This window comes from Echiichthys vipera (assembly GCF_963691815.1).
Source record: "Echiichthys vipera genome assembly, chromosome: 1".
NCBI lineage: Eukaryota > Metazoa > Chordata > Actinopteri > Perciformes > Trachinidae > Echiichthys > Echiichthys vipera.
The window spans coordinates 35,950,388-35,978,266 of record NC_139826.1 but is presented as its reverse complement, the minus strand read 5'-3'; the positions used below and the strand labels follow the sequence as shown (position 1 = coordinate 35,978,266).

Sequence of the window (27,879 nt, the reverse complement as noted above, 5' to 3'; positions counted from 1 at the left end):
TATTGTTCCACATGCAGCAGCTAGTTTGCATTTCCATTCGCCTGTGTTTGATGAGTTGCCTCCTTTCTGCTTTGCGTCTGTGTGAATTGATGCTCCATTTGCTCAGATAAGAGAGGGAGGGAACAGTTTGGGTTGTTTGTCTTGCCGTGTTTTTCCTTTTTTTAGAGAAGTATTAGTGTGTTCATTTGGTTCACTGGTGGGGCTGTAACGTTTGCAGATACTGACACAGCTGCTGGTAGAGTTGGGTTATAGGGAGACGATACTGTCACGTTTGATACAGTCCATTTCCTGGATACTGGGACAGCAATATGATATGAGATTAAACAAGAGAAGATTAATATGTAGTTTGAGTGTTGACTGCTTGCTGCAAAGCTGACCCTGTTCAAAATGACTTTTCTCTTCTGCCCAATGACACTTGGGTTAGCAGGTTGATTTTCCAATACTGTCAAGTATAGAGGCATTAAAGGGATATTCCAGCGTAAAATCATCCCCGGGTCTTTTTCGGCAAATACATTCATCAAATAAGCCATCAAGACAATTTTTTTTGGTGTAACAGCTATTAAAGGAGATATTCTGACAGTCTCTCATAGTCGCTAATAGTCTCTAACAGTTGCTAACAGCCAAATAGGGCTAACACTGATTAGCAAGGGGGAGCATGCTGAATGCATTAAAACGGCTTTTTTTAACCAATAATACTGCTCATGATAAGACCAAACCTCTGCAGTAGCATGATAAGAGTCCCTACACATTAACCGAAGCACCAACAACGTAGTTAGTGAACCCGGAGTTTATTAAAATAGTGTTTTGAAAGACTTACCTACTGGCCCCCGGTAGCAGCTCATCTCGTAGTAAAGTCCATTCAAGTCGATTACCAAATGCAATCCAAAAGGGTGCTTTGGTTAATGTGTAGGGACTCTTATGATGCTACTGCAGAGGTTTGGTGTTATATTTAGGCTGTTTTAGTGGTTAAAAAAGCCATTTTAATGCGTTCAGTGCACTGCCCCGAGCTAATCACTGTTAGCAGCATTCGGCTGTTAGCTACTTTCCTGAATTTCTCTGTTAATAGTTGTTACACAAAAATATGGTCTTGATGGCTTATATGCTAGTGTATTTGCTGAAAAAGTCATATATTATTGTCAAATGAGCTAAGAAAAAAAACTAAACAAATATTTTAGAGCTTAGTCAGTTTGACCAAACAAGATAAGTCTTCATGCTGGACTTTTGGAAGTTGTTACAGGGAGTTTGCACCGTTTTCTTTTGGTTAATCGAGAGATAATGGAAAGGTATTGATAAATATAATCTTCAGTTGCAGACAGTAATGCAGCCCCTTGTATATTTTGTTCTCTCTGTATCTTTATAGCTATATGTCATAATTGCTACATATCCTATCTACACACACTTTGCATGTGAGTGGTAAGGTTGTCATACTACCAGAATTCAGAATTTTCAACTTTGATACAGTACTAGTATAAAAAACCCAATTGATTTTAATCTGTGAAGCTTTTTTGGTTGAAAATCTCTCTTTCGCTCTCGCTTTTTTATACAGCCTTGTTTTTTTGATACTGTCAAATGTGGATATTGTATCATTATAAAACACATGGTATTAAAGTATAACACCTTTGACAACCTTAGTGAGCGGTGCTATACATTCATGAAAATATTTTCACACAATCTGACTAGTTAGTTTTAATTTTAATTTAATTAATTTTTCCATTTGAGATTATTTTGTTTTGAGTCGTGACACTACAACTCCCATAATAATTGGGTGATGTAAAAAGGAACAGTTTGGTCCTGCATGGAGATACCGTAGACAATACTACACGCTTACTGGTCTGGTAACAAGAAGTTACTTCAGAGGAGCTGTACTGTTTATTTGGAGCATTATTATAGCAGTAAACAACTATTAACTCACTGCGTCCTGTGACTGCAGCTGCTTCACAGTGAGATTCTTCCAGCAGCACCGCCTTTCTTCATGTTTCGTTCTCACATCTGTGTTTTTTTTCTTTACTGTGAAGCAGCTGCATGATTGTAACATTGACATAGAAGCATGACATTTATTACAGCTCTGATAAAGTACAGAAGAGGGTTATGAGTTTTGAATCATGGCTGTTATCATATCATGGTCCCTAAGCAAAGTGCATAATGTCAATGCACGTGCACAGGCGTGTAATATGCAATACATGATTGTTGCAGGTCTTTGCTGTGGTGCCACTGGATTGTGACAGAGAGGTTTTCGTCGAGAGAGGCAAGGCGCCCTTGGGTGACCTTTGGCTGTATTATCTCTCTGTGTGTCTCCTTGTGTATGTCCTGTCCTGATCCTATCTCCCAGCTCTGTTCTGCACGCTGCCCACGCTGCACCACTTGTTTGCTCCACCACCATCATATTTTTTTCACCTCTCTCTCTCTCTCTCCCTTAAAGGAGAAAGAAATGCAGCAGTTCTCACGCAGAGGTAAACTATGTGGTTGTGGCTGTCAGCTTGTGGCTGTGAGAGAATGATTAAGGAGCTTGTCTAAAACATGACTGTGTGATGATGAGGTTATTTGCCGATTTGTTGCTTTATTCGACATTTAACGACATGGTAGTTTAGAGCTCTTGGGATGATTTATCACAAATATAAGGAGGACAGTGCTAACGGATGCCGTTATCCTTATCCCGACATCATATTTTTCAAGTATGCAGAGCATGGCTAATTGAGATAAATAGCTGTGTAAGCAGTGCTGATGACAGGATGGTGGCTGGCTGGTGCCGTCCTATCTCGGATCCAGTGATCAGCTGTGTGTTAGGCGGCGTGGTAAGAGGAGAGCGAGGAGGTAATTAAGCTTGGCTGAGTTGCGATGGGGGAGCTCTCTGTTCAAGCTCTCCTGGATCTCTACAGGGGCTCCGGCTGTACAGTAACATGGTCCCTCAGAGTGAGCCACACTCCCAGCAGTGGGCCTACCGGAGGCCTGACAGATACTGATACGGCCCCTCAAAGCACTCAGAGCTCCACTAAATTAGCTCACATCTAAATTCCACCTATTTCCCCTGTGCAGGTCTGTGTTCTTTATATGTGTGTGTGTGCATGGAGTCATGCTGTATGTGTACAGTGTGAGTAGTTTGGAGCACAGGCTGCCAGCTGTGGTGTTAAAACCTGCCCACAGCAGAGGAGGATTGTGTAGAGCTGTGGGGGGTGGAGCAGATTATGGATAGGATCTCAGCCTAGAGAGTTGTTAACAAAACACACACAACCACACACACACACACACACACACACACACACACACACACACACACACACACACACACACACACACACACACACACAATATGGAAAGCTATAAGTACCCACAGGGACTGTAACTGCGCAGCATAAATTTGAATGTTTTGGCTTTATAAGAAATCTCAGAATGAACACATAGAATTTAGAAATGTATCTGTAAGGCATTTGGATTTTGATTATATCATTATTATTATTGAATTTTACTCGTTGCTTTGTTTTTTTTTACGCTCATTTACCTAATTACAATTACAAATCAAGTTTAAATTATCATACCCACAGGGAATTTTTTTTTTCAGTTATTATCTTTCAGTTAGAAAATTGACACCACAAGATCAACTACTTGTGTACTGTACACACATGCAGTATAGTCAACTGGTTTAATGAGATGGGCCATTTTTATATTTGCCTCTCTATCCGATAGGCAAAGGCTATAGGCTTTCTCAGAAATAAAAGCTGTGTTTTCGTGGTATCAATCAACAAGAATTGCTAAAAAGTAGAAAAACAATGTGTGGCTTGCTGTGTTGTGGAGACATACATAGTTTAATACTAACATACTAACTTACTATAACTCTCTTAATCTTTACTTTTCATGTCAACACCAAATAACCAACCAAATACATGATGTGAAAGGGTTACTCTACTTATATTTTTTGCCTTTTTAAGCTATTTTTATCTCATTGAAATCTGCCCAGCTTAAGTTTTTTAGCTGTACCCTCACATCCAGACAGATTTCAAGCCAACAAAAACCTTGGCAGGCCAGTCAGATTCCCACCAGTCCAGATTTCCCATGTCACTCTTTGCTGCTCTGATTGGTTGGCGGTATAGAAAAGGGATTCAATAGAGAAGACATTGAGCTGTTTGTCGTTGTCATTTGACTAATACAAAAGAGAATGGTGAGCTCGCTGGGAGATGAGTGAAAGTACTGCTAGACCCAGTGGCAGTAGGTCAGCGGACCGTTTTCTATGTCCTATGCAGCATTAAAAGCATGGGAGAACCAGTCAGCCAACCAGTAAACCAGCTGGTTAGTTAGCCAGTTTGCTATCTCTGTCAGACTCCCACACTCCACCGTTGATAAGAGTGTGTGGATCAGTTAAGTTGTTAGTTTCCTCATTTAGCGGCACTTTTGTTTGCTTTGAGGGGACAATAATATATCTGCAAATGCGGGTCAGTTATGCTTTGGGGGGGGGGGAATGACAAAAAAATTAAAGGAATCATGGTATTCATGTGTCTCTGAAGCACTGTTGCAGATTGCATGAATGTTCTTTTGTTAGCGTGCCAGTCAGTGTTTAATCAGACAATTTAATGGTTAGGTTCATATTGAAGGATCAATCCCCACATGGATAAATGAATCAGTGTTAAAAGGCTTAAAAAATCACCAGACAGAAGGATCAATTGTACAATTAAAGGAGCAATAATCAGAGCCACAATGCAAACTCAGTTTAAATCAGTGTATTGCACAATGAGCTACACTCGGCATCAGGAAATGTCCAAATAACGTTTTCCGACAGGAATATTCTAAAGTAAAATCAAAAATCACTTTATGGTTTCAAGCACAACAAAATAAAGAAATAATTTCCGTTTTTTCATTTCCGTTTTAGTTGTCTTTTGTAGGAGTGAATTATCTTCTCAAACAAAATAATAAAGGATCTCTGATAAGTTTCAGTTTCGTTTTCCCTGTTGGAGTTGAGCATCTACCCAAACAATTTAACAAATGATCTTTGAACAAGTGAATCTCCAATGCTATCGGAGTTTTCTGAGAATTCGAAACATTTGAGTATTTAGAGACAGCATTTACATGCTGTTATGCAACTAAGATAAATAACATAAGGCTGTTTAGTTTGTTTACTAAAAGTACAAAGTATAGAGCTGTTCTATAGGAAAGGGTCCTTAAATGACTCCTGTTGGGATCTGACGCTATTCATAAAATACAATCACATAAAATTTACTTGACGTTCACGGGGGATGAGGGGTGCCTTTGGGGGGGCGCAGCGCCCCCCTATTATAATGGTAGGGGAAACACTGCATCATGTAATTAAGGCAGCCATAGATTTGTATACTGTTTCACTTTGGATGGAGACAGGTTAGATGTTTACTTCCAGTCTCAATTCCACAATCAATCCTCCTTGACTCGTGGTCAGCAAGAAAGCAAATGCAGGGCACAGTCGCACTATTCCCTTAAATGCAATAATAATAATTTTGACTTTTAGCAGATTGCATTTCTCAATTGTTTATTTTAATTTAATGTTTCCTACAACATCCTTTTATGTTTCATTCGGCAGCTCCAAACAAGCATGGCAAATTCAAATTCAGTCAGTTCAAGTACCATCTCTTATGGTGCTAATCTCATTTCATACCACACACATACAGTATGCACACACACACACACACACACACACACACACACACACACACACACACACACACACACACACACACACACGCACACGCTTAAACTCTGCATTCAGTTCAACATTTGCTTCACAGCCTTACTGTGCATGTGTTCGGTGCAAGTTAGAGATACAACATGCAGATGTTGGTGCCGCTGGAGGATATCGAAAGGGAAGTTCATTACTCTAATCTAATATTCCTCTGGCTGGATTTTGCATCAGGGTTCTGCATTATTGTTTTTTTAGTGACAGCCGATGACTCTCTAACAGATGGATGAGCTTTATTTCGTCGGGTTCAGCTCTGTTGAGGGCCACACGAGGTGAGCGCGTCCTCTCAGGATGTTATCTGTGACTGATCTCATTAGATATGCAACACATCACATCACACTAATAACCTTTCAGATAGAGCTTACATGTTGTTAATGTTTACAGTCAGATTATCTACTAGCAAAGGGAAGGAAAACTTCAGCTGAATCATCAATGTTTAATCAATTCAGATTCATGAATTTTTCATTACATGGGGAGTTCTTCATTGCAAGCCAAGTCAACTAAGAAGGGGCTTGGGTTTGTAGGCTGCTTGACATGCATTCAGTCTCCTTCACGTGCATCAAACTCTACCCTCCTTTGTACAAACACTGTTCACTTTCTGTGGCTTTTGCCAGTTTCTAAACTTTATTCTACATTCCTTTCCATTTTGCTGTGCCAGTACCACTTGCCTCCAACCTTGTTCATTTATTCATTCTATGACTTGTGTTAGCATTTCTGCCTCTGCATTTCATAGTCTGTTGTGCTTTGCATTTGGCTTTTGATGGAAATCTGTACACAGAATTTGCCACATCTTTCCTTTAGCTGCAGTCAAGGTGAAGTGCCATCAGTGGTTGCTGTTGACATGTTTTTAGTTTTAATCATACCTTGAATCTTTGTGAGTTTTCTGTTAGTTTGTTTTCCATTTCCAGTCATGCTTCAGTCCGTTTATCTTCAATTCCTGTTCTGCAGTCCAGTGTCTTTGCTTTTTACTCTCCACTACAGGCCTGCCTTGAACAGCCGCAAGCAAGCTAGCTCCTCAGGGACAGTCTGCAGTGTACTGGATGGATGACTGGCTGGCTAGCTTCGTGTGTGGATGTACACATGACTGGAAGGTTGGAAGTGGGGAAATAAAGATGACTGCCCTCTTGCAGCATCAGAAAATAGAAAACCCAGAATTAAATCTAACAGAGGGATTGGCATATATATTGTTTAACACATATTTTCTCGTGGAAGTCTTGCCAAGTAACCATGTATGAATGCTACTACTGCCAAGCATAAGCCACTAGCTGAATTGTGAGGTTACAAATGGGTTGTTTTTAAAAGAAAATAGTATTATGGTAGTATGGAAAGATGAATACAAAAAGAGAGAGAGAGGTATAAAACAAAGGTCCTCGTGTGTAATATATTTTTTTAACCTTGATGTACTATTATGTTTACAAAGGGATATACAACTGGCATACTGTACTGTGGCTCCTTGCCTTAAGATGGGATGGCACACTGGCTTGATTATCGGCATTATTATTAAGATGAATATGAATCAAAGGGGAAAAGAATCCCACATTCTTGGTAGCTCGGTGGATTGATGGATCTGTCATCAGCATCTTCTCTGCTAAAAGAATCAAAGTAGGAGAGGTGGAGATGGCCAATGAAAAGAAACTTTTATCTTATCAGTCCGTCATGCAGGTTTATTTAATTGGCTGCAACTGATGCCAGCAAACTTTGATGTGTTCTTCTCTTGTACCTTTAATGTTACTCCTTGCTCTAACAAAGCAGCCTCTGAGCAGCTGCCAGTGATGCTGGATGTGATGCTGCGCGGACTGCAAAAATGTGACAATGTCCAACAGAGACAGCCAGGCTGGCTGTACAGTGCACAGAGACACTCTTTGATCTAATGCCTGAGGATAGTGTGGTTGTGTAGCTGTTGTACTTGTATGTACTGTTCACTTTATCCAGACTACGGTTTGTCTGTACACTAAACATGTACTGATTCAAAGGTTATTGATGCATCGTTAAAGGTTGTGGAGGCAGTTTATTTTTGGTGTGGTTGGCAAAAATTCCATAATGTTATTTCATCATATTGTAATTTTAGTGAAAACTAGACGTCTGCATTGGCTCAGGACAGAGGGGAGAGGGAAATCTGTAAGAAGAGGTCTCACTACTTTGAATTGTGGCACTTTTTTTTTATAGCTTTTTACCTACTGCAGCTTTAAAGTTATAATCCGTAAGAGTTTCAAATAGTCTTAGTTACTAAAAGTGAGTTAAAACAATTGTTATATATCATACGACCCACTAATCAAAGCATTTGTTGCCTCTTTGCGGAGCATTCCAATCTGTGTGTCTGTTGAGACATTCCCTTCTCAGCCATGTTAGTAACGCTGCTGACACGGCTGGTCTGCTGGTGGAACTGCGGGTTATGCTGCGTTCACTTGTAATCGGAAATGAAGAACTTCTGAGTCAGGCTTGTAGTAGGGGAAAAAGTGTAATAGGAACGTGTGTGTGTATGGATTTAGGACTGGAAGTAGAGAGGTGAATGTGTTTCAATAAAGTTTACAATAGAGCAATAAAGGAAAAATCAACACACATTAAATATCTCCGAGTTTTGGACTGTTGGCAGAAAAAAAACATTATTATTTGAAAACGGTGACCTTGGGCTCCGGGGGACTATGGGGGATACATCAAAATGAAAGAAAATAAATGTTGGTTGCAGTCAATCATTTTCTGTCCTTCACCTGTCGCTGTAAACAAAAACAGAGCTTTGCCATGTGCCATCTTCTCTTCCTTAATCATTTCTCTCTTTTTCTCTGCTGCACTTAAAGATAGCTGGCAATGAAACTCCATTGACCTCATTGCATAGCATCATGTCATGTACTGTGTGATGTACATAGCTCACATTCTCATAAAGGAAGTGGTAGTTAAGGTACAGAAGCTGAGATGTGTTGATCTTTTCAAGATTATTATAATATTATATTACTCAAAACTTAATAACAGCCAGCGATTATAGCACTCAATACAAATGAAATCACTGCACACTGACCTGATCTACTTTGCACCCTTGGCAAAAGTCCACACAGACTTGACTTTCTGTGTCTTTGGTGAGAGGAGTCTCTTCAGACCACGGCTGAGCTCCTCTTCCTCACTGGCAGTTAAATAGGCCATCTGTAAGACTTAGGCGAGTTGGGGGAGGTCCCGCCAGGCTCCTGATTAAAGTGATGAGCTGTAAAATCGAGGGTGGGGGTGTGTGTGTGTGTGTGTTTGACAGCCGGCTGCTTCTTGCTACACTGCGCTTGTCTACTGGGAGATGAGCCCTCCTCTACCTGTTTCCTCCTGTCACTGTAAATAGGTGTGTTTATGTCTACTTGAGACCGCAGTGTGGTGGAGACTTGGAGGTTGTGCTGCTTCAGTTTCGCTCCCCATCGATCCATCATTATAAGTGGACTGTTGGGATCTTATCATACTTTGTTTGTTTTCTTCGGTTTCATCAATTTCTGTAAATTTTAGTTTCCATTGGCCAGTTCCGCTTTATGAGCAGTGAAGTTTATAAACAACTGTGTGTGTGTGTGTGTGTGTGTGTGTGTGTGCGTGTTAATGATTGTCGACAAGCCCTTTGTCACAAAGCATCTGTTAGTATTGTCTCTCTAGCTCTACATGTAAGCAGACCGCACTTATTCCAAAGTATGTTGACAAAATACTATACGTACAGTATTTTGGAGCATTATAAATAACTGAACTATGCAATTGGAGAACAATAATTTTCAATATTTTCATGTTCAATGTCAAAAAAATGGATAAAAATGTATCCGGTTTCAATAATAAAGCTGCTTAGTCTTTAACTGACATCAACTGACTAGTTATTTACTACTTTGACTGCATTTTCTTGTTTTTTTCAAGAACAGTAACCTTATCAAACATCATTTGCATTATAATATTAAACCTTTTTCAACTGATCTTGATTTTTCTTACTAGTACAAATATGAATCAGTCTTTTTCTGGCCAGAGTTAAAAAGAAACAATGGCTGCTGTATGGTTATTGTCACACTCCCATACACATCTACAAATATCTAATAAGAAAACTAAATAAGCTTTTCTCAAGAATCAGACCAGTCTTCAGCTACAAACAAGGCGAGATAAATACAACATATTGTCCTTTAAGACTCTGACATTGTTGGAATAATAAACTGTAGTACACAGTCTTTCATGTAATAACAGAACAGGTTGCTGTGCCTACAGTAATGTTAGTAAGTTGATATTATTTGCTCTGCGTGTCTCTTTATTTAGAGGCATTTATCTCTTTTAAAAGTCCATTTTCAAGCTTTTAACTTTCGCTGCCTCACACACTTGATTTAACTCTAACTGGGATTGCTCTATTATTTCCTCTCAAATAATGAATATAATGAGACTTTCAACAACTGAAAAGACACAGCATCGCCCATTTGCTTAAACGAACCTCACAATCAAGTCTTCCTTAAAATTGATTTGGATGTACACAGTGTCTGAGGGCGCACTCACACTGTCCGTCCGTACTGTGCCCCGTGCTTTAGGGTACTTGTCCCCCCCCCCCCTCCCCTCGCAGGCCAGGCGTGTACTCACACTACCTGGGCCTCGGCCAATGCTTCTTGCCTGCCTATACGTCACCATGTCGTAACACGTCACACACATTGATTGACGTCATCGCGATGCTTCGCTTTGTTTACAAATCTTTCCATAGACCTCAGAGTTTTTGTGCGTCTTGTCGACTGTTTTTGAATATTTTCATCGACCAAATCTGCAGTAAACACTCCACCTCCGCATCACACCAATGTGAACCTTTCGCCGCCGTTGTTGTTGTTAGATGTTTGCGCATGGTCCGTCCTTCTATTTTCTATGTCCGAACAGGCGTACATAAATGACGTCAGAACCACCATAGGCTTCGTGCTCATGCTCGTACACGTGCGCACACTCATGCTCGTACATGTGCAAATGCGCTCTACAAAAGCCCTCCTTTCTCAAACGGGCTGTGGATGGCCAGCTGGCCGCAGCTAGGCGCGGAGCGGTTGCACTCACACTGGTCAAACGCACTAGGCTTTACCCGAAATACCTGTTTTGGCCCAGTGCAGAAGGACAGTGTGAGTGCGCCCTGACTTTACCATAGGAGACTGGTATTCATATCCCATCTCCTAACTGCATTGAGTTTGTTTCTTTTAACCATGACCACTTCTCCTCATTACCAAGTTATTGCTGTCACCTAATGTTGTCCAGATATTAAACATGAAGTTGGCAGATGTATAAATTGGTGTGGTGTGAAAAACTAATTTTTTTAGCTTGAGGACTTTCTTTTTTTATTTTGAGGACTTTCGACTTCAAGGCATATGAACTTTGTCAGCACATCACTGGGCCAAAATGAATGAGAAATTCTGGTGTTAAGTCTCTTCATCTGAGTCAGTTGAAGCATTCGTTTCCAGCCCCTGCATTACTTTGAAGGGAAATGAGTTGTGCAGTTAATCACCGCAGTTAAAGTACAGCTCAACCCCTGTTCTCATTAGCAGCCAAGTTCATATGCAAGGGAATAGGAGTCTGCTTAGTTTGTGCGCTGCCTGTTTCGAGCGAAACTCATTACAACAATTTGTTGGTATTGATCATAGCTGTGAAGACTTGACTGTATTAAGTGCTTACATGAGAAGCCACAGCTGCAGTTTATAAGGGATTGAATGAATGTGGAAACAATTTGTTGACCTTGAAGTGCAACGTGCAGCTCCTTTTTTTCACTTGTCAGTCAGATAAAGGCAAAAAAAAAAAAAAAAACAGACTTGAAATCTGACAGTAGCTTCACATCTTCATAATAGGGCAAGTGTCTGCAGATTTGAAGAGGTGATCTAATGACAGGCTCTGGTCAGGGAGCCAGTACGTTGGAGAACTGGAGAGGCTGGGGGAAGAGGCACTCCATCGACTGGGCTGTGACAGCAGGGAGGCTGAGTGTGAAGGCAGGCGGGCACCTGTCACTCTTGGGAGTCGTAAAAGCCCTGCGCCACAGGCTCCTCTCTACTGGACTGTCTGTCATGTACAGCTGAGAGTGTTGAACTGCAGCCCTTCGTTCAGATCTGTCCTCTGTTCAGATGGTTCTTACACACGGCTACTGTTGCTACAAGTTCCCTCGCTTCCATTTGTGTCCACATACACACAAAAACGTGTGCATGCTGTCCTTATTCTCTGTTCAGACATATAACTCCAGAAAGTAATGCACTGTAATTCGTATGTAATACACCTTTCTATTACTGTAGAAATTGCGTCTAGAGCACAAGTGTCAAAGTGATCCAGTAAAGGGCCGCTGTGGCTGCAGGTTTTCATTCCAACCAAGCAAGAACACACCTGACTCGACTTATTCAATCACCTGAACTGCCTTCACGCAGTTGATTTGTTGGACCACATTGTGTTTTTGCTTGGTTGGAATGAAAACCTGCAGCCACAGCGGCCCTTTACCAGATCAGTTTGACACCCCTGGTCTAGAGCAAAGAAGGAAATCAGGTGACAAGGTATGGGATTGCATAGGGCGGTGGATCAGTGTTTGTGTATAGGTACCAAAACGCAGTACTTTAACCAAGGGGAGCTATGTTCGTGTCTCGCTGGTATTCATGTCTCAGAAGTACTAAGCTTTTGTTGCCTAAACTCAACCATCGTGGTCACCTACTGGTTGCTGTTTCACAATGTGAAATAAAATGGCATATTTCAGAATATATAACACAAACATGTTTCGTAGCATGACATAAAATGTGATATTTCATAAGATATCATACAAATTCATGTGCATAGGTTTTTGTAAGCTACCATATGCATCTGTTTATTACATTACGTTGACTTGTGAGGGCTACATTCATGACCAAATCTGAGAAAATGCTGTTTTTATAAAGAAAAACACTTTCTTAAGGCGACCTATTGTATTTATATCCCATCTCCTAACTGCATTGAGTTTGTTTCTTTTAACCATGACCACTTCTCCTCATCACCAAGTTATTGCTGTCACCTAATGTTGTCCAGATATTAAACAGGAAGTTGGCAGATGTATAAATTGGTGTGGTGTGAAAAACTTATTTTTTGAGCTGTTTGAGGACTTTCGACTTCAAGGCATTTGAACATTTGTCAGCACATTAACTTAAAATGAATGAGAAATTCTGGTGTTAAGTCTCTTCATCAGAGTCAGTTGAAGCATTCGTTTCCAGCCCCTGCATTACTTTGAAGGGAAATGAGTTGTGCAGTTAATCACCGCAGTTAAAGTACAGCTCAACCCCTGTTCTCATTAGCAGCCAAGTTCATATGCAAGGGAATAAGAGTCTGCTTAGTTTCATGGTCACCTACTGGGTTGCTGTTTCACAATGTTTAATAGAATGGCATATTTCAGAATATATAATTCAAACAAATACAAAAATACTGTTTGTTTTATCGAAGGAAAAACACTTTCTTAAGGCTACCTGTTGTTCTTACGTCCAGGTTAATACTCCTCAGTGGACCATGAATGTCTACACAAAATCTTATGGCAGTCCATCCAAGTGTGGTGAACCCACCAGTGCACCTTACCATCCTAAAGCCATGCCACTAGTGTTGCTAATAATAAAATTTGCAGAATTATAATGTACAATCTATCTATGTAAATGCAGTGTCGCACACAGACTCCCATTGGTATTGTGTGATGGTGTGATCATCACATCGAAATCTTATTTATTGCTGATTTTTAAATATCAAAATTGCATATCACATTGCAGTTTTGGCCAGGAGTAAAAAACATGTCAATACTGATGAGGTCCAATGGCTGAGATCTGAGAACATGGCAACAATTCTAAAGAAGGAGTTAGACTAACTGAGAAACAAAGCTACAAATTAGGCCGACTTATTTTGAAGACAAAATAACTTCCTTGTTCCGCTCTGACCTACTGTTTATCATTAACAACATTTTGTGCTCTTGCTAAACTGCCGGTTTGTTTGCAACCTGTCAAATTGTGTGTATGCCCCGTTGAATATATGTTAAAGCTTTATGTTGCAGTTTTCACAGATCTCAGCAATTAATTATACGAATAATTAAAGCATTTTAGAGAAAAAAAATGAAAATCATTGATGCGGATGCATTTAAAGCGTCAATGTCATCAATTATGAGGAATACTCGATACAGTCCTATGTAGGCATCCAGTGCGTCATTCTGCCAGTCGCTGGCTGTCAGTGCTTGTGAGAGCTACATTCATGACCAAACTTGTGAGCGCTACATTCATGACATGACATTCAATTACTGTGGTTTGTACAGTTATCATTAGCGATTAAAAAAACAACCTCTAAAATATTAGACTGACATTGTATTAAAGTGGAATTATCCTTTTAAAAGTCAACTACAAAACTGTGAGCAAAAGCTTTGTCAGAAGTAACTGGATTTACCAAGGAAAACTATCTCCAGAGGACATAATGTTCTCTTTAGCCTAAACAAGCACTCACATTTATGCAAAGTTAATTATCTTAATATCAACTTAGATGCACTAGTTTGGTGTAGCTTGTTGGCATCAACATATCTGTCTCCACAGATTGGCAGAGAGAGCTGTCAGAGCTCTTGATGAGATATTTTCAAAGTGTAAAGATGTTTCACCAGGTGTGATTTCGATTAGCTTAATATGTTGCTCCCCGCTTTTGGCAGGTGCACAGGGAGGAGGCCCGTCGCCTGTGAAAAGAGTTTACACAAGCTCATGATTTCCTTCCATTTTACTTTTTTTACCCTCAGATGTTGGGAGAGCAGTTCACGCCCCTGCACACATCACAGAGAAAGTGGTGCAGCTGTTCAGGAGGAAAAGTGAGTTTACCTTCCTGGCCTCCATCCAGCAGAAGTCCTCCACGTCAGGAGTCATATTCTCCATCCACGAGTCAGAACACAGGTAATCCATCTGTAATCCTCTTCATTTTGGCCTGCGGCTTCTCTTCTGCACAACTTCACTAAGCACCCTCATTTTAAATTACAACCAGAGATGAATTGTCTCATCTCACTCATAGCTGTTAGCAGATGGCTGTTGAGGAGGTGTAGTAAAGTAAAGCACAGTGTGAGATTACAACATTTCCAGCATACAGTAAATCTGCCTGTGAGGGGAGGGCAAGTCTATGGGTGGTATAATGCTGTAGACCTGCCCTCCCATCACACGCTGACTCACTGTATGCTCAGGGCAGAAAGATGACCTTCCATGTATTGTGTGTGTGTGTAGGATGACTGTGAAGTACTAGACAACAGATAATGCTGGATTTTATCGTAAATTGCTGCGTAAACGGACATAAAGCATATCTGACTGTCTGTTTCACTGATAACTACAATTTACATGTATGGCTTTGTAACTGAACTGCATTGAACTTCCAGAGTAGGCTGCAGAAATTTTCAGAATCTTTTTTTTGAGAAACCTTTTTGAATTTGTTATAATACACTAGCTTTTGCTGCAGTGTGTGATGGTTGTAGGACATTAGCGTGTGGCAGCAGCGAGCTCTCCCCCTGGCCCCCTGAGAAACTGTACAACTGTGAATTGTTTTTAAAGGGCAGGCAACATCGATTTTCCTCCACTCCTCTGAAGGTAAAAGCCCTCAGTTCTGCGTTACATTCAGTCAAAGTGAGCATGCGAGGGGGTGTGTATATGTGTTTGCTGGGAGAGACAAGACAAAGGCAACATCATACACAACTGGAGAGCAGAGGCCCTCTCAACTGATCAGAGAGGGGAAAGCTAGCCCTCTAAAATGTAGTAAACAAAGCAACCTTTTACTCTGCACTTAAAAAATAGCTGCAGGTTTGATGTACTTCAGCTTTTTATCACTCAAACAGGGTTTTCCCTGACATTATATGGCTTAGGCGCACCCAGTGGTGGTTCTACATGGAATTACTCCCCTAATTTATCTGTAATTTTCAATGCACGCTTAAGTGAAATAGAATGGCATATTCAGAATATATAACACAAACATGTTTCGTAGCATGACATAAAATGTGATATTTCATAAGATATTATATAAATTCATGTGCATACGTTTTAGTGGGCTATCATATGCATCTGTTTACTACATTACGTTGACTTGTGAGGGCTACATTCATGACCAAATCTGAGAAAATGCTGTTTGTTTTTTTATAAAGAAAAACACTTTCTTAAGGCCACCTATTGTATTCATATCCCATCTCCTAACTACATTGAGTTTGTTTCTTTTAACCATGCCCACTTCTCCTCATTACCAAGTTATTGCTGTCACCTAATGTTGTCCAGTTATTAAACAGGAGTTCTCATCTCTCTCATTATCCGTTTACGACACACACGCATGCACGCACGCACGCACGCACGCGCTCGCACACACATAGACTCTCCGTAGATCTCCACTTCGTCGGCATTCATTGACCCCCACACTAACGTTAGTGAAGTTAGTTCTAGAACATATGTATCAGAATCAGAAATACTTTAATAATCCCAGAGGGAAATTGTTTTTGTATCATAACAATGACTGTTCTGCATCATAAGGACGTTGAATGCATGATTTCTACTTATAATGGACTATTTTCTTTGTTAAATTGCTACTTTTAGGAAAATAATCTTTCTACACTGGTGTGAATGTGCATACCTATGCACTGATCTTTATAAAATGCTGTCTGTCAGTTTTTTCTCTCCTGCGTTACCTGCAGGCATAATTGCCACACAGCAGGCTGACCAAACAACACCGAGGCTAAATGGAGCCAGCTGACTGCACTGTCCGCCTCCTTCAGGCAATATGACATGCACCATGCAGCACATGTAGCACAGAGGAGCGCTAGGACTAAGCAAATGTTGCGTTAAAGGCACTCAGCCATGTTCAAACATACCCAGTTGTCACATACTGTTAATGGATTCCTGAAGCGAAAATATGACATTTGTAATGTTCAAAGGGCTGTTGACTTTAAGAGGATCTCTTCTCCCAACAAGACAAGTGGTATGTAAGTTAGGGCTGCCACTAACCACTACTCTTATATTGACTATTTTATGGGTAAGTTGATTAATCTAAAGGATTACTTCCCTCCCCCCAAAAAAATAAACTGTATGTCAATGCAAGACAAAACAAAGTGTAGACAAAGCTTTACATATTAAAATGGCAGACTGTTGTTTTAAACTGTATTCTGCAATATGAAAAGAATAAATAGGCCAAAATAACAAAATGAGGGATTATTATTCGCACCAAATTACCAGGTTTCTTTTAATATTGTAATTATTTATTGGAATCCACGCGAACCACTCTTCACATCCACGTGAATTACATCCACCGTGCAGCAGTGGTGTTTTTTTTACAAAGAAAATACGTCCGTTAAATGGTGAAATTTTAATAACGGCACTCAGCAGCACTGCTACTACAGAATGGATAAACTGAATCACTGATACGAATAATTAAAGCATTTTAGAGAAAAAAAAAATGAAAATCATAGATGCGGATGCATTTAAAGCGTCACTGTCATCAATTATGAGGAATACTAGATACAGTCCTATGTAGGCATCCAGTGCGTCATTCTGCCAGTCGATGGCTGTCAGTGCTTATCAAAACTGTCATGAAAATTGAAGACGGTTTTCTGATTAGGTGTAGAAAACAGGTGTGGTGTGTGCGTAAAAAAAAACAATATTTACTTTAGGCAACAGAATGTGTGCAATTGTCTTTGAGGTCAAAGTCAGGTTAGCTAATACATCCACCATAACCTCCTGCCTAAAAGGATTTGCAGTGGCATAATGGGCCTGTGAATGTTCTCATTTGACCAGGTCATCGTTATCCCCAAAGCAATTACGGTCAAAAGTAACTGGACTATGTTATTTATCTAGGAAGACCTTTCACCTCTCAATCAAGAGGCTTCATTAGTTCATGTACGCATCTGACCAGGCTGGGACTGGTCCAACTAACTGGTGTGGAGAACCCTTTGTGCTCAAAGTGCCAACAACCGTCGTTAGAGTGACAGTCGTTGGTTGGTTAGTGCTCTATTGAGTCTTTAACGACAGTCGTTGGAGTCACAGGAGGCCATTTGTGAACAGTTGTTCTTTGAGGTTAGATTGGCATAATGTCTGTTCACAGTGATATCTGTGGATTATCCAGAGTAACAGGATTCTGGAAAGAGACATCGCTGTTGATGTTTCAGAATGAAATATCTCAAAATCTCAACACATGAAGCTGAAACTAACTGCATATATGGAGACCATTGGGGTTTTTCTAGTCATTTTGGTGAAGGGACTAGTGCAACATTGCAACAGCCCTAACCCTAACCCTATCAGCAAAAGGGTTTCTGGTTCGAATCCCGCCTGGGGCCCTTCTGTGTGTTTGCATGTTCTCCCCATGTGCCACAGTCCAAAGACATGCAGGTGTTAGGTTAATTGATGACTCTAAATTGCCCATAGCTGCCCATTGGTGTGAATGTGAGTGTGAATGGTTGTCTGTCTCCGTTTGTCTCTATGTGCCCTGCGATAGACTGGCGTCCTGTCCAGGGTGGACCCCGCCTCACACCCAATGTCAGCTGGGATTGGCTCCAGCCCCCCCCCCCCCCCCCCCCCGCGACCCCCTGAGAGGGACAAGCGGTTGGAAATGAATGAATGAATAACAGATAATAATAAACCTCCAGTCAGTTACTTGCTTTTCCAAGACCTTCCTTCAGATATTGTTTATTTTTGATAAAGGAGATATTGGGATGTGAATCTAGCCAAGCCAAGGCACAGCAGGTTAAAGTTATTTTGAGACACCCTGCACCCTGACATCAGGCTGCCAAACTTTAAGCGTAATTAAATTTTGCGAGATGGACAGAGCCTTGGCCGGCTCAGTGCAGACCTGTGCTCCATTGTGATTGAGGATTTGTTCTGAACCTCTGAATCCTCTCTGAAGGCCCTATTAGAGCCCTCAGCGGACACCCTTTCTTCCACATTCTAACACAGGCTTCCCATTCAGCCAGCTAACAGAGAGCTAGCTCTACCACTCGGCCAAATCCAATCATACATTCCTTCTGTCCCTTCTTTACTTCTTCATCTTTCTCTCAGCACAATCAAACATCCTCTCTTCCCTCCCACCTCCTCTGCCAGCTCTGCTTTCTCAATATGATAATATCCTCCTTTCCTCCCTCCACTCATCCTCCACTCTCTGCATCCTCAAAGCGAAAACGTCTTTTGAACGCAAGCATTTCTGGGTACCCCGGTGCAAAAGCAGAATGAACTTTTTTATTTCTTCTTGTGCCCGGCACTGGGGAATCGGAGAGAAGGAACAAAAGAAGCCTAGTTCTGCCTAGCCAGCAGTTTTCTGGGTTCCAGTAATACTCTCATTGTCAGCAAGTGGCAGGAGCTCTGTTATGAACTAACTCAAGGCCCCGGCTCTCCACTGCTGTTCCCACCTGAGCACTTAAACACCTAAGATGCTCAGCCAGCTCCACCAGCTGCTCTGTTCATCTGCCTGCCCTTTATTACTCTTCAGCTCTGTACAGTTTCTTCTCTTTCAAGGAAACATGCTCAGCCGAAGTCGACATGAGGTGGCAATTGAAAATACAGACAGGAACTTGTTAGACTTTGTTGTAAAAGTTTGGAAAGGAGTTAGCATGAAGAAGTTGGATCCAGCCAACACATGCTCCATCATTCTAAATGATTTGAAAATAATTCCAGAAAAAAAGATGGAACTGTTTTCGTGCTATGCCACTGTCAATCCCTGCTCTCTCTGTTGTGTCGTTTTTTTTATGCTAAAACTTGATCTGCAGTTTTTTCAGAAATTTGTTTTGCCATCAGATGGGATTTGTGTGTGAATTTTGGACAGAAAACCTGCTGGCTTTGATTCTGAACTCCTGATCAACCCTGTTGAGTATGGGTGAGGAATGAGCTGCGTCCTCTGACCTCAGGCAGATATAGAGCAGTTTCTCTGCACTCCCTGGATTCGTTTTTGGCAATTTTCTCCCCTAAAAAATGTTGCAATACAGCACAAATGCTAACAAAGATCCCCTTTGAGTCTCCTTTAGAATGTTTGTGTTGTGTTCTCAGTTTTTCCTTAATCACTCTTGCAGCTGTGTCCAAACCATCCAAGGTGCTTTAAGTTGCATATCTGTTAAAAGGACAGATAACATTACTAGCACCCAAACTTCCCAACTCTATAGACTCGATTATGAGCAGTTCTTTCCCCAAAACCATGACATCCCAACAATCACATCATTATACAATCATATATAGTTGCTTTGGCTATAAACAATGCTATATGTTTGCAAAACAGTTGCTTATCCCCACACACCTAGGATACACAAAGAGCAACATTAGCATTTAGTTGGAGTTGTTTACTGAATGGAAGTTTAATATAAATGCTAGATGTTCCATTTTCTTTAACCAGCTACTTGATAATTCACACTATAGAACCCTCAAATTACATACAATCATGTGTTTTTGACATGAAAATTATTGATTTTGCTTGACAGGCCAGCCTGGATCATTCTTACAATGCAATGTGTATACAGAGCGTGAAGGCAGCAGACCACATGATAGGCTCTCTTACAGCTCAATGATAGCTTTGACATCAACAGTGGTCTGTCAGTTGATGCCTCCGTTTCTGTGAGGTTTCCTCTCGAAAACATAAAATACACATCAGAAAGGTAAGCTCTACATCTGCTGAAGATGCCTACAGGGAAGGAACCCTAAAGAACATCAAGCCTGCAGGAAAATAGATTCCTCACATAGCGACAAAAGCACTGCTTGCTCACCAGCAACTAAAAGGCAATTTTAGACTCACCCTGTAACTCCCCACCCTTCGTAGAAACCACCACTGTGTTTGTTAGTTTGATTGACAGGATCCCCCTGACACCCCTGAGACTATCAGACCTGCCATACCTGTCCAACAGCTGTCAGACCCCAGAGACCTACACCAGCACCAGCAGCAGCTGCCTTTCTACTCATAAAATAACAGAAAAGCTTTCTGGTAGAAAAACATCATCTTTGAACATTGGGTTTGTTTGGTTTAATAGCACTGACTATTTTTTCAGTTTGTTACAGGCAACTAGGGCTTAATAACTCAAAATCAAAACGGTCTGTCTGTCTGTCTTTCTGTCTGTCTCTCTCTCTCTTTCTCTCTCTGTGCCCTTTCAAGATTTTCTTTTAGATATTTTTCTTGAACATCTACTCTACCTTCTTCTGACAGCTGCAGTAGCATTTCACACAATTTTTCATATTTCACATTTTTGCAGTGTGGTACTGCTTAAATAAAGCAACTTTTTCTACCGCCACTGGTCTTCTGGAAGTTTTCATGAAGCAAGCTCTCGTGATCATTAAAAAGCACTGCATCTTGGGCCATGGTGATCATTGATTCACAATCCCCTAGTATCCCCTAGTATCATGTTAGCTAGCTGACGGGTTGAAAATGCACAGACAATTGTTCCTGAGCCTCGCTTGGAGTTTTGAGAGAAGCACCCAGGCGGATATTTTTATATAATCCTCTGCACCCTGTTATTTCACCTTCTCTGGCCTGTCCATCAACTGTTTAAACCTCATTGCCATGATGGACCTCATCACTCGGACTGAACACACTCAATATGAAAATAAGAATTAATTTGCTCCTTCTTTATGTGACAACTGAAGCACAATGCCTCACAACCAATCCCTGTCACATTTTCCAGATCACTAACTGAAGGCACTGGGCCATTTCCTCATCATAGTATCTGGTTCACCTCCTTCTCCTCCCGTTCCATGGACAAGCTCCAGTGTTGACCTCCCTATTGAGCAGATAATTGGCTGTCAGCTGCCCTCCATAAAATAGCTGCATGGCACCGGGGATGAAGAAAAGAACATGATGATATACGGCCAACCCAGCACTCTTGGGCAGCCATTTATTTCCCAAACTTTTCTCTCACAGATGATGCCACTGCATTTTGATGAAGACCACCTGTCAACTCTACAGCTTCTTCCCAGAGCTGTCACCACACTCCTAAGACCCTTCCACAACCCACACCCTCCCATCTCGGGAGGAGACACTGCCTGCGACCCTGTCACTGTGGCTGGTTATTTATTACTCAGCAGTTTAAATGACTCCTGCTGCTCACAGCACATTTATAAAACTGTGAGGACATGGGGGACATGCATTATCATTAGCATGAAGCATTCTTCTTATGTCCAACACATCAACATGGTTATATCACTGCTGGTGATGGATCACCTTTGATTAATTTAATGTATGGTTTGCAGATACTGAAAAAACACAGCTGCAAAATAAACTCCGCCTTGGTCATATCGCATTAACATTGGGAACATGCCTTTTGAAGTGTGTTATTAAGTTGTAGGGGTTCCGGGTTTTCTCTCTCTCTCTCTCTCTCTCTCTCTCTCTCTCTCTCTCTCTCTCTCTCTCTCTCTCTCTCTCTCTCTCTCTCTCTCTCTCTCTCTATCTCTATCTCTATATATATCTCTCTCTATATATATATATATATACTTGGCCCTAATACTCCGTCGTACAAATCCTTGCATTTTCATTGAAAATTGCAGTGCCATTTACTATAAATGAGAAGGAAATCTAAAGCTGTGTCCCAGTTCAGGGGCTTTGTCCTCTGAAGTCCACATTCTTAGACCGAATGCACCATAATTGGCCAACAAAGCCTTTTGCTTTTGAAAGAATTCTCCCAGTGCAGCTCAGAAGTACGGCATTTCTCGACCAAGTGTGGAGGACAGTAGTGTGTCCTTTGCAGCATATATGTACCATTATACGTTGTCTGTTGGCCTACAGCCTAGCAGCTGTCTGGTTAAATCAGTGAACTTTTGACATTTCTTCGTTGCTTTGTGCTCATTCATGCCCATCTTCCTTTCAAGTGCATTTTTGTTCAGAAAATAGTGGCCTTTACAGTAGTGCAGTTCGTTGTAGAGGAGTCTCGCTCTACTACAGTTAGCCAAATCTCTCTGTTTCCTTTGATATGCAAACTAGCTTTGGATGCTCACATGAGGGGTCTGTTAGATCCGCACAGTTGTCATTAGTAAAAAAAGTGGCTTTCTAAAATGCTGCCTATGAAAGGACAAACAACGAAAAGAAAGCCTTTAAAATTGGTGATAAGGCTCATTGTCTATGTTTTGTACAGAAGTGTCATTTTAAGTGTCCGTCAGGCTACGTAATTAGTTTCAAATGGACTGCCTGCCAATAGATTATTCCCCTTCATCGAATATGCTTTAATGCAGGGGTACAATAGCTACCACTAAATGCTTCATAAAATAAGCGCTCGCTGTGAAGTGGAGCTAATGCCTTTTGATGATTATTTTATGAGTCAAATCAGGGTAACGGTGTTTCTGCTCGTTCAGTGGTTCCAGGCCTCTCGAAGCCCCAAGGAGGCTCCCATCATTCGAAGAGGCGAAGCTGGAGAGCTCTTGTTCTCGCTTTACTCCTCGTTCGATGCAAATGATTCTTCTCCAGCTGACAACTATCAGCAGCTCTGTCTCCTGCAGCATGGTAGAGACCATAGCTGTCAGGGTGGTGCGGGGCGCAGCTACAGAGTGATGTATTCATTTCATTTCAGAGCGATGACATGCTGTACAAAGACAGTGGAACTGGCCAGCCAAACCCACACTGATTCTAACTCTCTCTCTTTTACACATACACACACAGCCACTGCTTGAAGCATGCAAATGCAATTTAATGTTGTCAGAAAACACTTCCCTGCGATGCTTGTTAATTTACTGTGTGATGATCGCTTTAGTATTAACACAGTCTGCTGTGTGGGGGGCTGATGCGTCGTCATTGGCTCCGTGGAAAGGTTTGAACTTGGTTATCTGAACCCTACAAGATACATAGTTCTCTAATTCCCATTGTATGTTCTGTCTACGCTTGCTTATAACAATTCATTTCTTAATCTTCATTCTTCTAGTGCACGTAGGAAACATGCCATGATGACTAATGCTTTTGTTAGTTGAAAAGTTTCTGCAAACATTCAGGCAGTCGGCTACCACTCAGCAACTCTATGCATTAATGTGAGCTGTTACATTTCACATGCAAAAGAAAAACCATATGTTGTTAGATCCAATGTATATAACATTTGTATACACCCACCACAGTTTAGGGACTGACTTTCTGATTCAATTTTGACATACTCTGCTCACTATAACTGTGCGCATAGTCTCCCTTGTGCAATAAGGGATTAATATGAACAATTTGGTTTTTTAATATCCTGAGAGAAAAATAGACCTCTGCACTTCCACCTGTCTCTCTTTTCATAAAATAGAAAATATAGCCTGTGATAAAAGACTTTTACAGGCGTTGCAGATATTGAAACGAAGAAGAAGATTTAATTACAGTAGGACATGTCGAGTGGCTTTAGAGGCCCACAAACTTGGAAAGAAAACAGGACCGTGATACTCGTACAATTGCCGCTACTTGTACAGGTTACTGTAAAATCATTTGATATGCCAATGCTCATCTGGACTTTGGGGCGGAGAGGGGGTAGTGGTACAAGGAGGGCTGTGCTTTCAAAATCTAGCATGTGTTTTGCCTTTTCTTAAGAAAACTGCCTACTCCAGCTTTAAGGGGTTTGGAGTATACTTTGGTGAATACAATGTTATCATAACTGATAGAAACCTCCTTCTCGTATGTATGTCAGGCTGTACTGTAGTGCTTGCATCATGTCTTTGAGCTGCAAGGCAATGGCCATCCATTCTAATGTGTACTTTTCGGTGTGGAAATTGCATCTTGATATTTTATCTTATAGTGTGTTTGTTTTATTTGTGTTGAGTTTTTACGAGTCCTTCTCAGTTTCGTTTACTTTTGAAAAAGAAAGATGGGAAAATCTGCTTCCTCACAGCCTCAATTGTTATTCTCTGGAGTGGGTCCACTCACCCTTTCCATAAATATGCATGAGAGCTGTTGAGCTTTGGTATTGAATGGGCTTGATCCCTGTGTGTAGGTGAGTGTCAGTGGGTTTTTGTGTCTGAATATATATTGGAATAGGCTGGGTTTTGCCTAGGCCCGGATTATTTATTGGAGAGCTGTGTCACATACAGTATATTTTGTGTGTGTGAATGTGTGTGTGAGGGGCCAGGGGTTCCAGTGTTGGGGTCATTTTCAGCCGCAGGGAAGCTGAAATGTCATGACTTGCTGCCTGCGGCTGCTGCTCTCTCTGGCTGGCTGGCTCTTAATTTAGCGTGGCTGATGAGGGGGGAGAGTAGAGTGCACGTGCTACTGAAACGAGCTGCAGGCCGAACGCCTGGAGTCACACCACCAAGTTAGGATAGAAGGTGAAACCGAGACACAAATATTTTTTCTGTTTGGTTAGATAGGCTTACTGGCATCTTTTTACCCAAACCTGACACTAAGGAAACACTTCATTAGAGAATATCGGCTCAGCAAATTAGTCTGCCAAAATGGCTGTGGTTCCTCCCGGACCACAGCTACAAAGAAGTTGTCTACAAGACTGAACGTTTAAAATTCATAGCTTAAAATCCCAGTGAAATTAAAAAATGCATTTTCCCAGTTTTGATCCAAACAATCCCTGTCTCTTTTCTTCCTGTACAACACTTTCAAATGTTTGATGACTCATAATGAACTCGGAAGTGTTTGCTAGAATGAATCCAATCAAATGAGACTTTGGGCAATAAGCTCATATAATACAACACCTCACCGTTGTTGACGAGTACTTGTCCTACTATGGCCGTAGTAACTAACAGAATAAGGTGGAAAGAGATGGGAAGAAATGTGTGTTTGGATATCAGTGGGCAACATTATGAACGTTCTGAAGGATTCGATTTTTCAGATATTGTAACTTTTCAGTTGATCAAATAATCAATAAAGTGACCAAGTATTTCAGAACTAGCCAAATGATACCACTTCAAAAGCTTTGTCACTCATTCTGGGTCAATAATATCAAATGATTAAGTAACAAGTATAAATTATTTTAAGCTTTAAAATAAGGTTTAGAAAATAATTCACTACCCTGCTTTGTACAAGACCTTGTGCACATATTTCTCTAGCCTGAATGTTTTCCGTGAGTTTAGATATTTCCTTGTCCAGGAAACTGAGCAGCTCCTCTTTTTCTTTGCAGTTACTTTGAGTTGGAGAGCAGCGGGGTGAGGGAGGAGATCCGCTACCACTACCGCTTCAAAGGCAAGCCGCGCTCTGAGTCCTTTCCCTATCGCCTGGCTGATGGCCAGTGGCACAAGATCGCTCTCACCATCAGCGCCACCCACCTTCTGCTGCATGTCGACTGTAACAGGTAACGCGCACACACACACACACACACACACACACACACACACACACACACACACACACACACACACACACACACACACACACACTAAACACTTTGATATCTTTGTTACAAGTGGCTGTGGTGGTTCATTTTTTAACCGTGCTTCTTTGAAGGGATACATCTAATGAGCTGTCTGTGTTTATCAAGGTAAATATTTGTTCACTACTGTTCTCAGTGTGGATGACAGGCTGGTAACAAGGCAATCAAACATCCAAGGACTGCACACGCACACGCACACACACACACACACACACACACACACACACACACACACACAGACACACAGACACACACACACACACACGAACGAGTGTACATGTCAGGATGTATCTTTATATAGCCTAGGAGGTGTTTTCAGCTCACACTGTTCCATAATGAAGTGGAAGGTAACAATGACATAATCGCTTCATCGATTGGGCAGCGAAGGCCCTTTTTTTTAAACGAGCTCTCAGTCAGAGCGGATCTATAAACATGCACTTGAGCTGTGACAATCCTTCTCAATCCTAACACTCCCTCCTGAGTGCCAGGAGAGCATCACTTGTCCTTTTCTTTACGCCATCGCGAGACAGAAACACACACCACGACAGGCAGTGTAAATTTGCGAAGCGGTAATGAACTGTTACCTCTTGTGGATGAGGGAGGATTGTGTTATAGTATTGATTCTTCCCAGACGCCTATTATTCCCATCAGTCAGGTGGTTTACCGATTAATTATCGCTGCAGTGGCTGTGAAGATGAAATGGAGCATCAGAGTTATTAAAGAGAAAATAACAAAATGTAATTGGAGAAAAATGGCAATCAGAACTGTTCATCATGAGTTTGATAGCTGTAAGTGGTATTAAAGCTGTTTTTAAATCATTTTGTATTATTATATTATATATGTATTTGTTTATTTCATATTTGTTTTCACCGTGTGCATCTGTGTGTCGTCATGGCATTATGTGGTCCTGGAGAGACCTACCGTAGCAGGAACTAACAGAGAGGGGCTATGCATATTTTGGCAGGTCGTTTTATGTCTGTCTGTGGATATATTGTCACCGTGATAGTGTCATAACTGTGCAAAACTTTAGAGGGTTGTAACTGAGATAAAAGTGAAGGTCAAGTTTGAAAATGGTTGTTATCTGAGCAAGGGGGGCTGAAGTAGGGTAGGGGAGCCCCCACTTATGGTACTGAAACCGTGAAAGATGCAGTGAAGAAACTTTACAGGTTTGTCGTTCAGATCAAAATAAAGACTGAGTTAGACGTTGGGTATGTTCTGAGCAAGGGCGTCGGAAGAAGGGGAGTAGGTAGGGGGCCTTTGCCCCACCACTTTACACCCCCTGGCCCAATTTTGGCTTTGCGGCTTATTAGATCCATCGCAAGATGTTCTATAGCAGGGGGTGCCCAATCCTGCTCCCGGAGAGCTACTGCCCTGCATGTTTAAGCATGTTTCTGAGTCTAATGATGTGCTCATTATCAAGCAACTGAAGCTTGTCACAGGTTTGATAATTATTAGAGCCAGGTGTGTTGGAGCAGGGAGAAACCTAAAACATGCAGGGCAGTAGCTCTCCAGGAGCAGGGTTGGGCATCCCTGGTCTATAGTATATTATGCTATAATATATTATTTGTCGGTCATAGTTGATGATGGCGTATTATTGCTGCATGTTGGGTTTCTGTGAGTGTGCAGATGTCTGAACAGACAAATCTGAGCCTGAAATTCTCTGTGACACACTGGACAGGCCAGGGAGGATGTTGTAGAGCTCAGAGGTGCAGCCACAAGTCCTTCCTTGGCAGATTTGTGCTGCTGTCTCTTCAAAATAATAAAGGAGTTTCTCCTGCTCTTAGAACACCACCCTCCCACACTTTTCTTCTCCAGGCAGGTCAGTACCTAGATGTTCAAGTCGCATCTAAAGCTCTGTAAGGAGGCTTTCAGGGTATCCATGTAGTGCTTTTTTTAGACCCCCCTTGCACTCACTTGCCAGGTACTGAAGTGCAAATGCAGTTCTCAACAAACCATAGTGCTTTAGAGATGTGTT

At 41.3% G+C, this 27,879-nt stretch overlaps 1 protein-coding gene across 1 annotated transcript in view; it reads left to right on the top strand.

Moving 5' to 3' along the window:
• Positions 1-27,879, top strand: part of LOC310961015 (protein kinase C-binding protein NELL1-like) — a gene marked incomplete at both ends in the record, with an annotated part of 255,021 nt that overhangs the window by 22,641 nt on the left and 204,501 nt on the right. Inside the window, 2 exon segments of the mRNA XM_083932929.1 lie at positions 14,403-14,553; positions 25,656-25,826. Coding sequence (XP_083789055.1) covers positions 14,403-14,553; positions 25,656-25,826 — 322 coding nt within the window.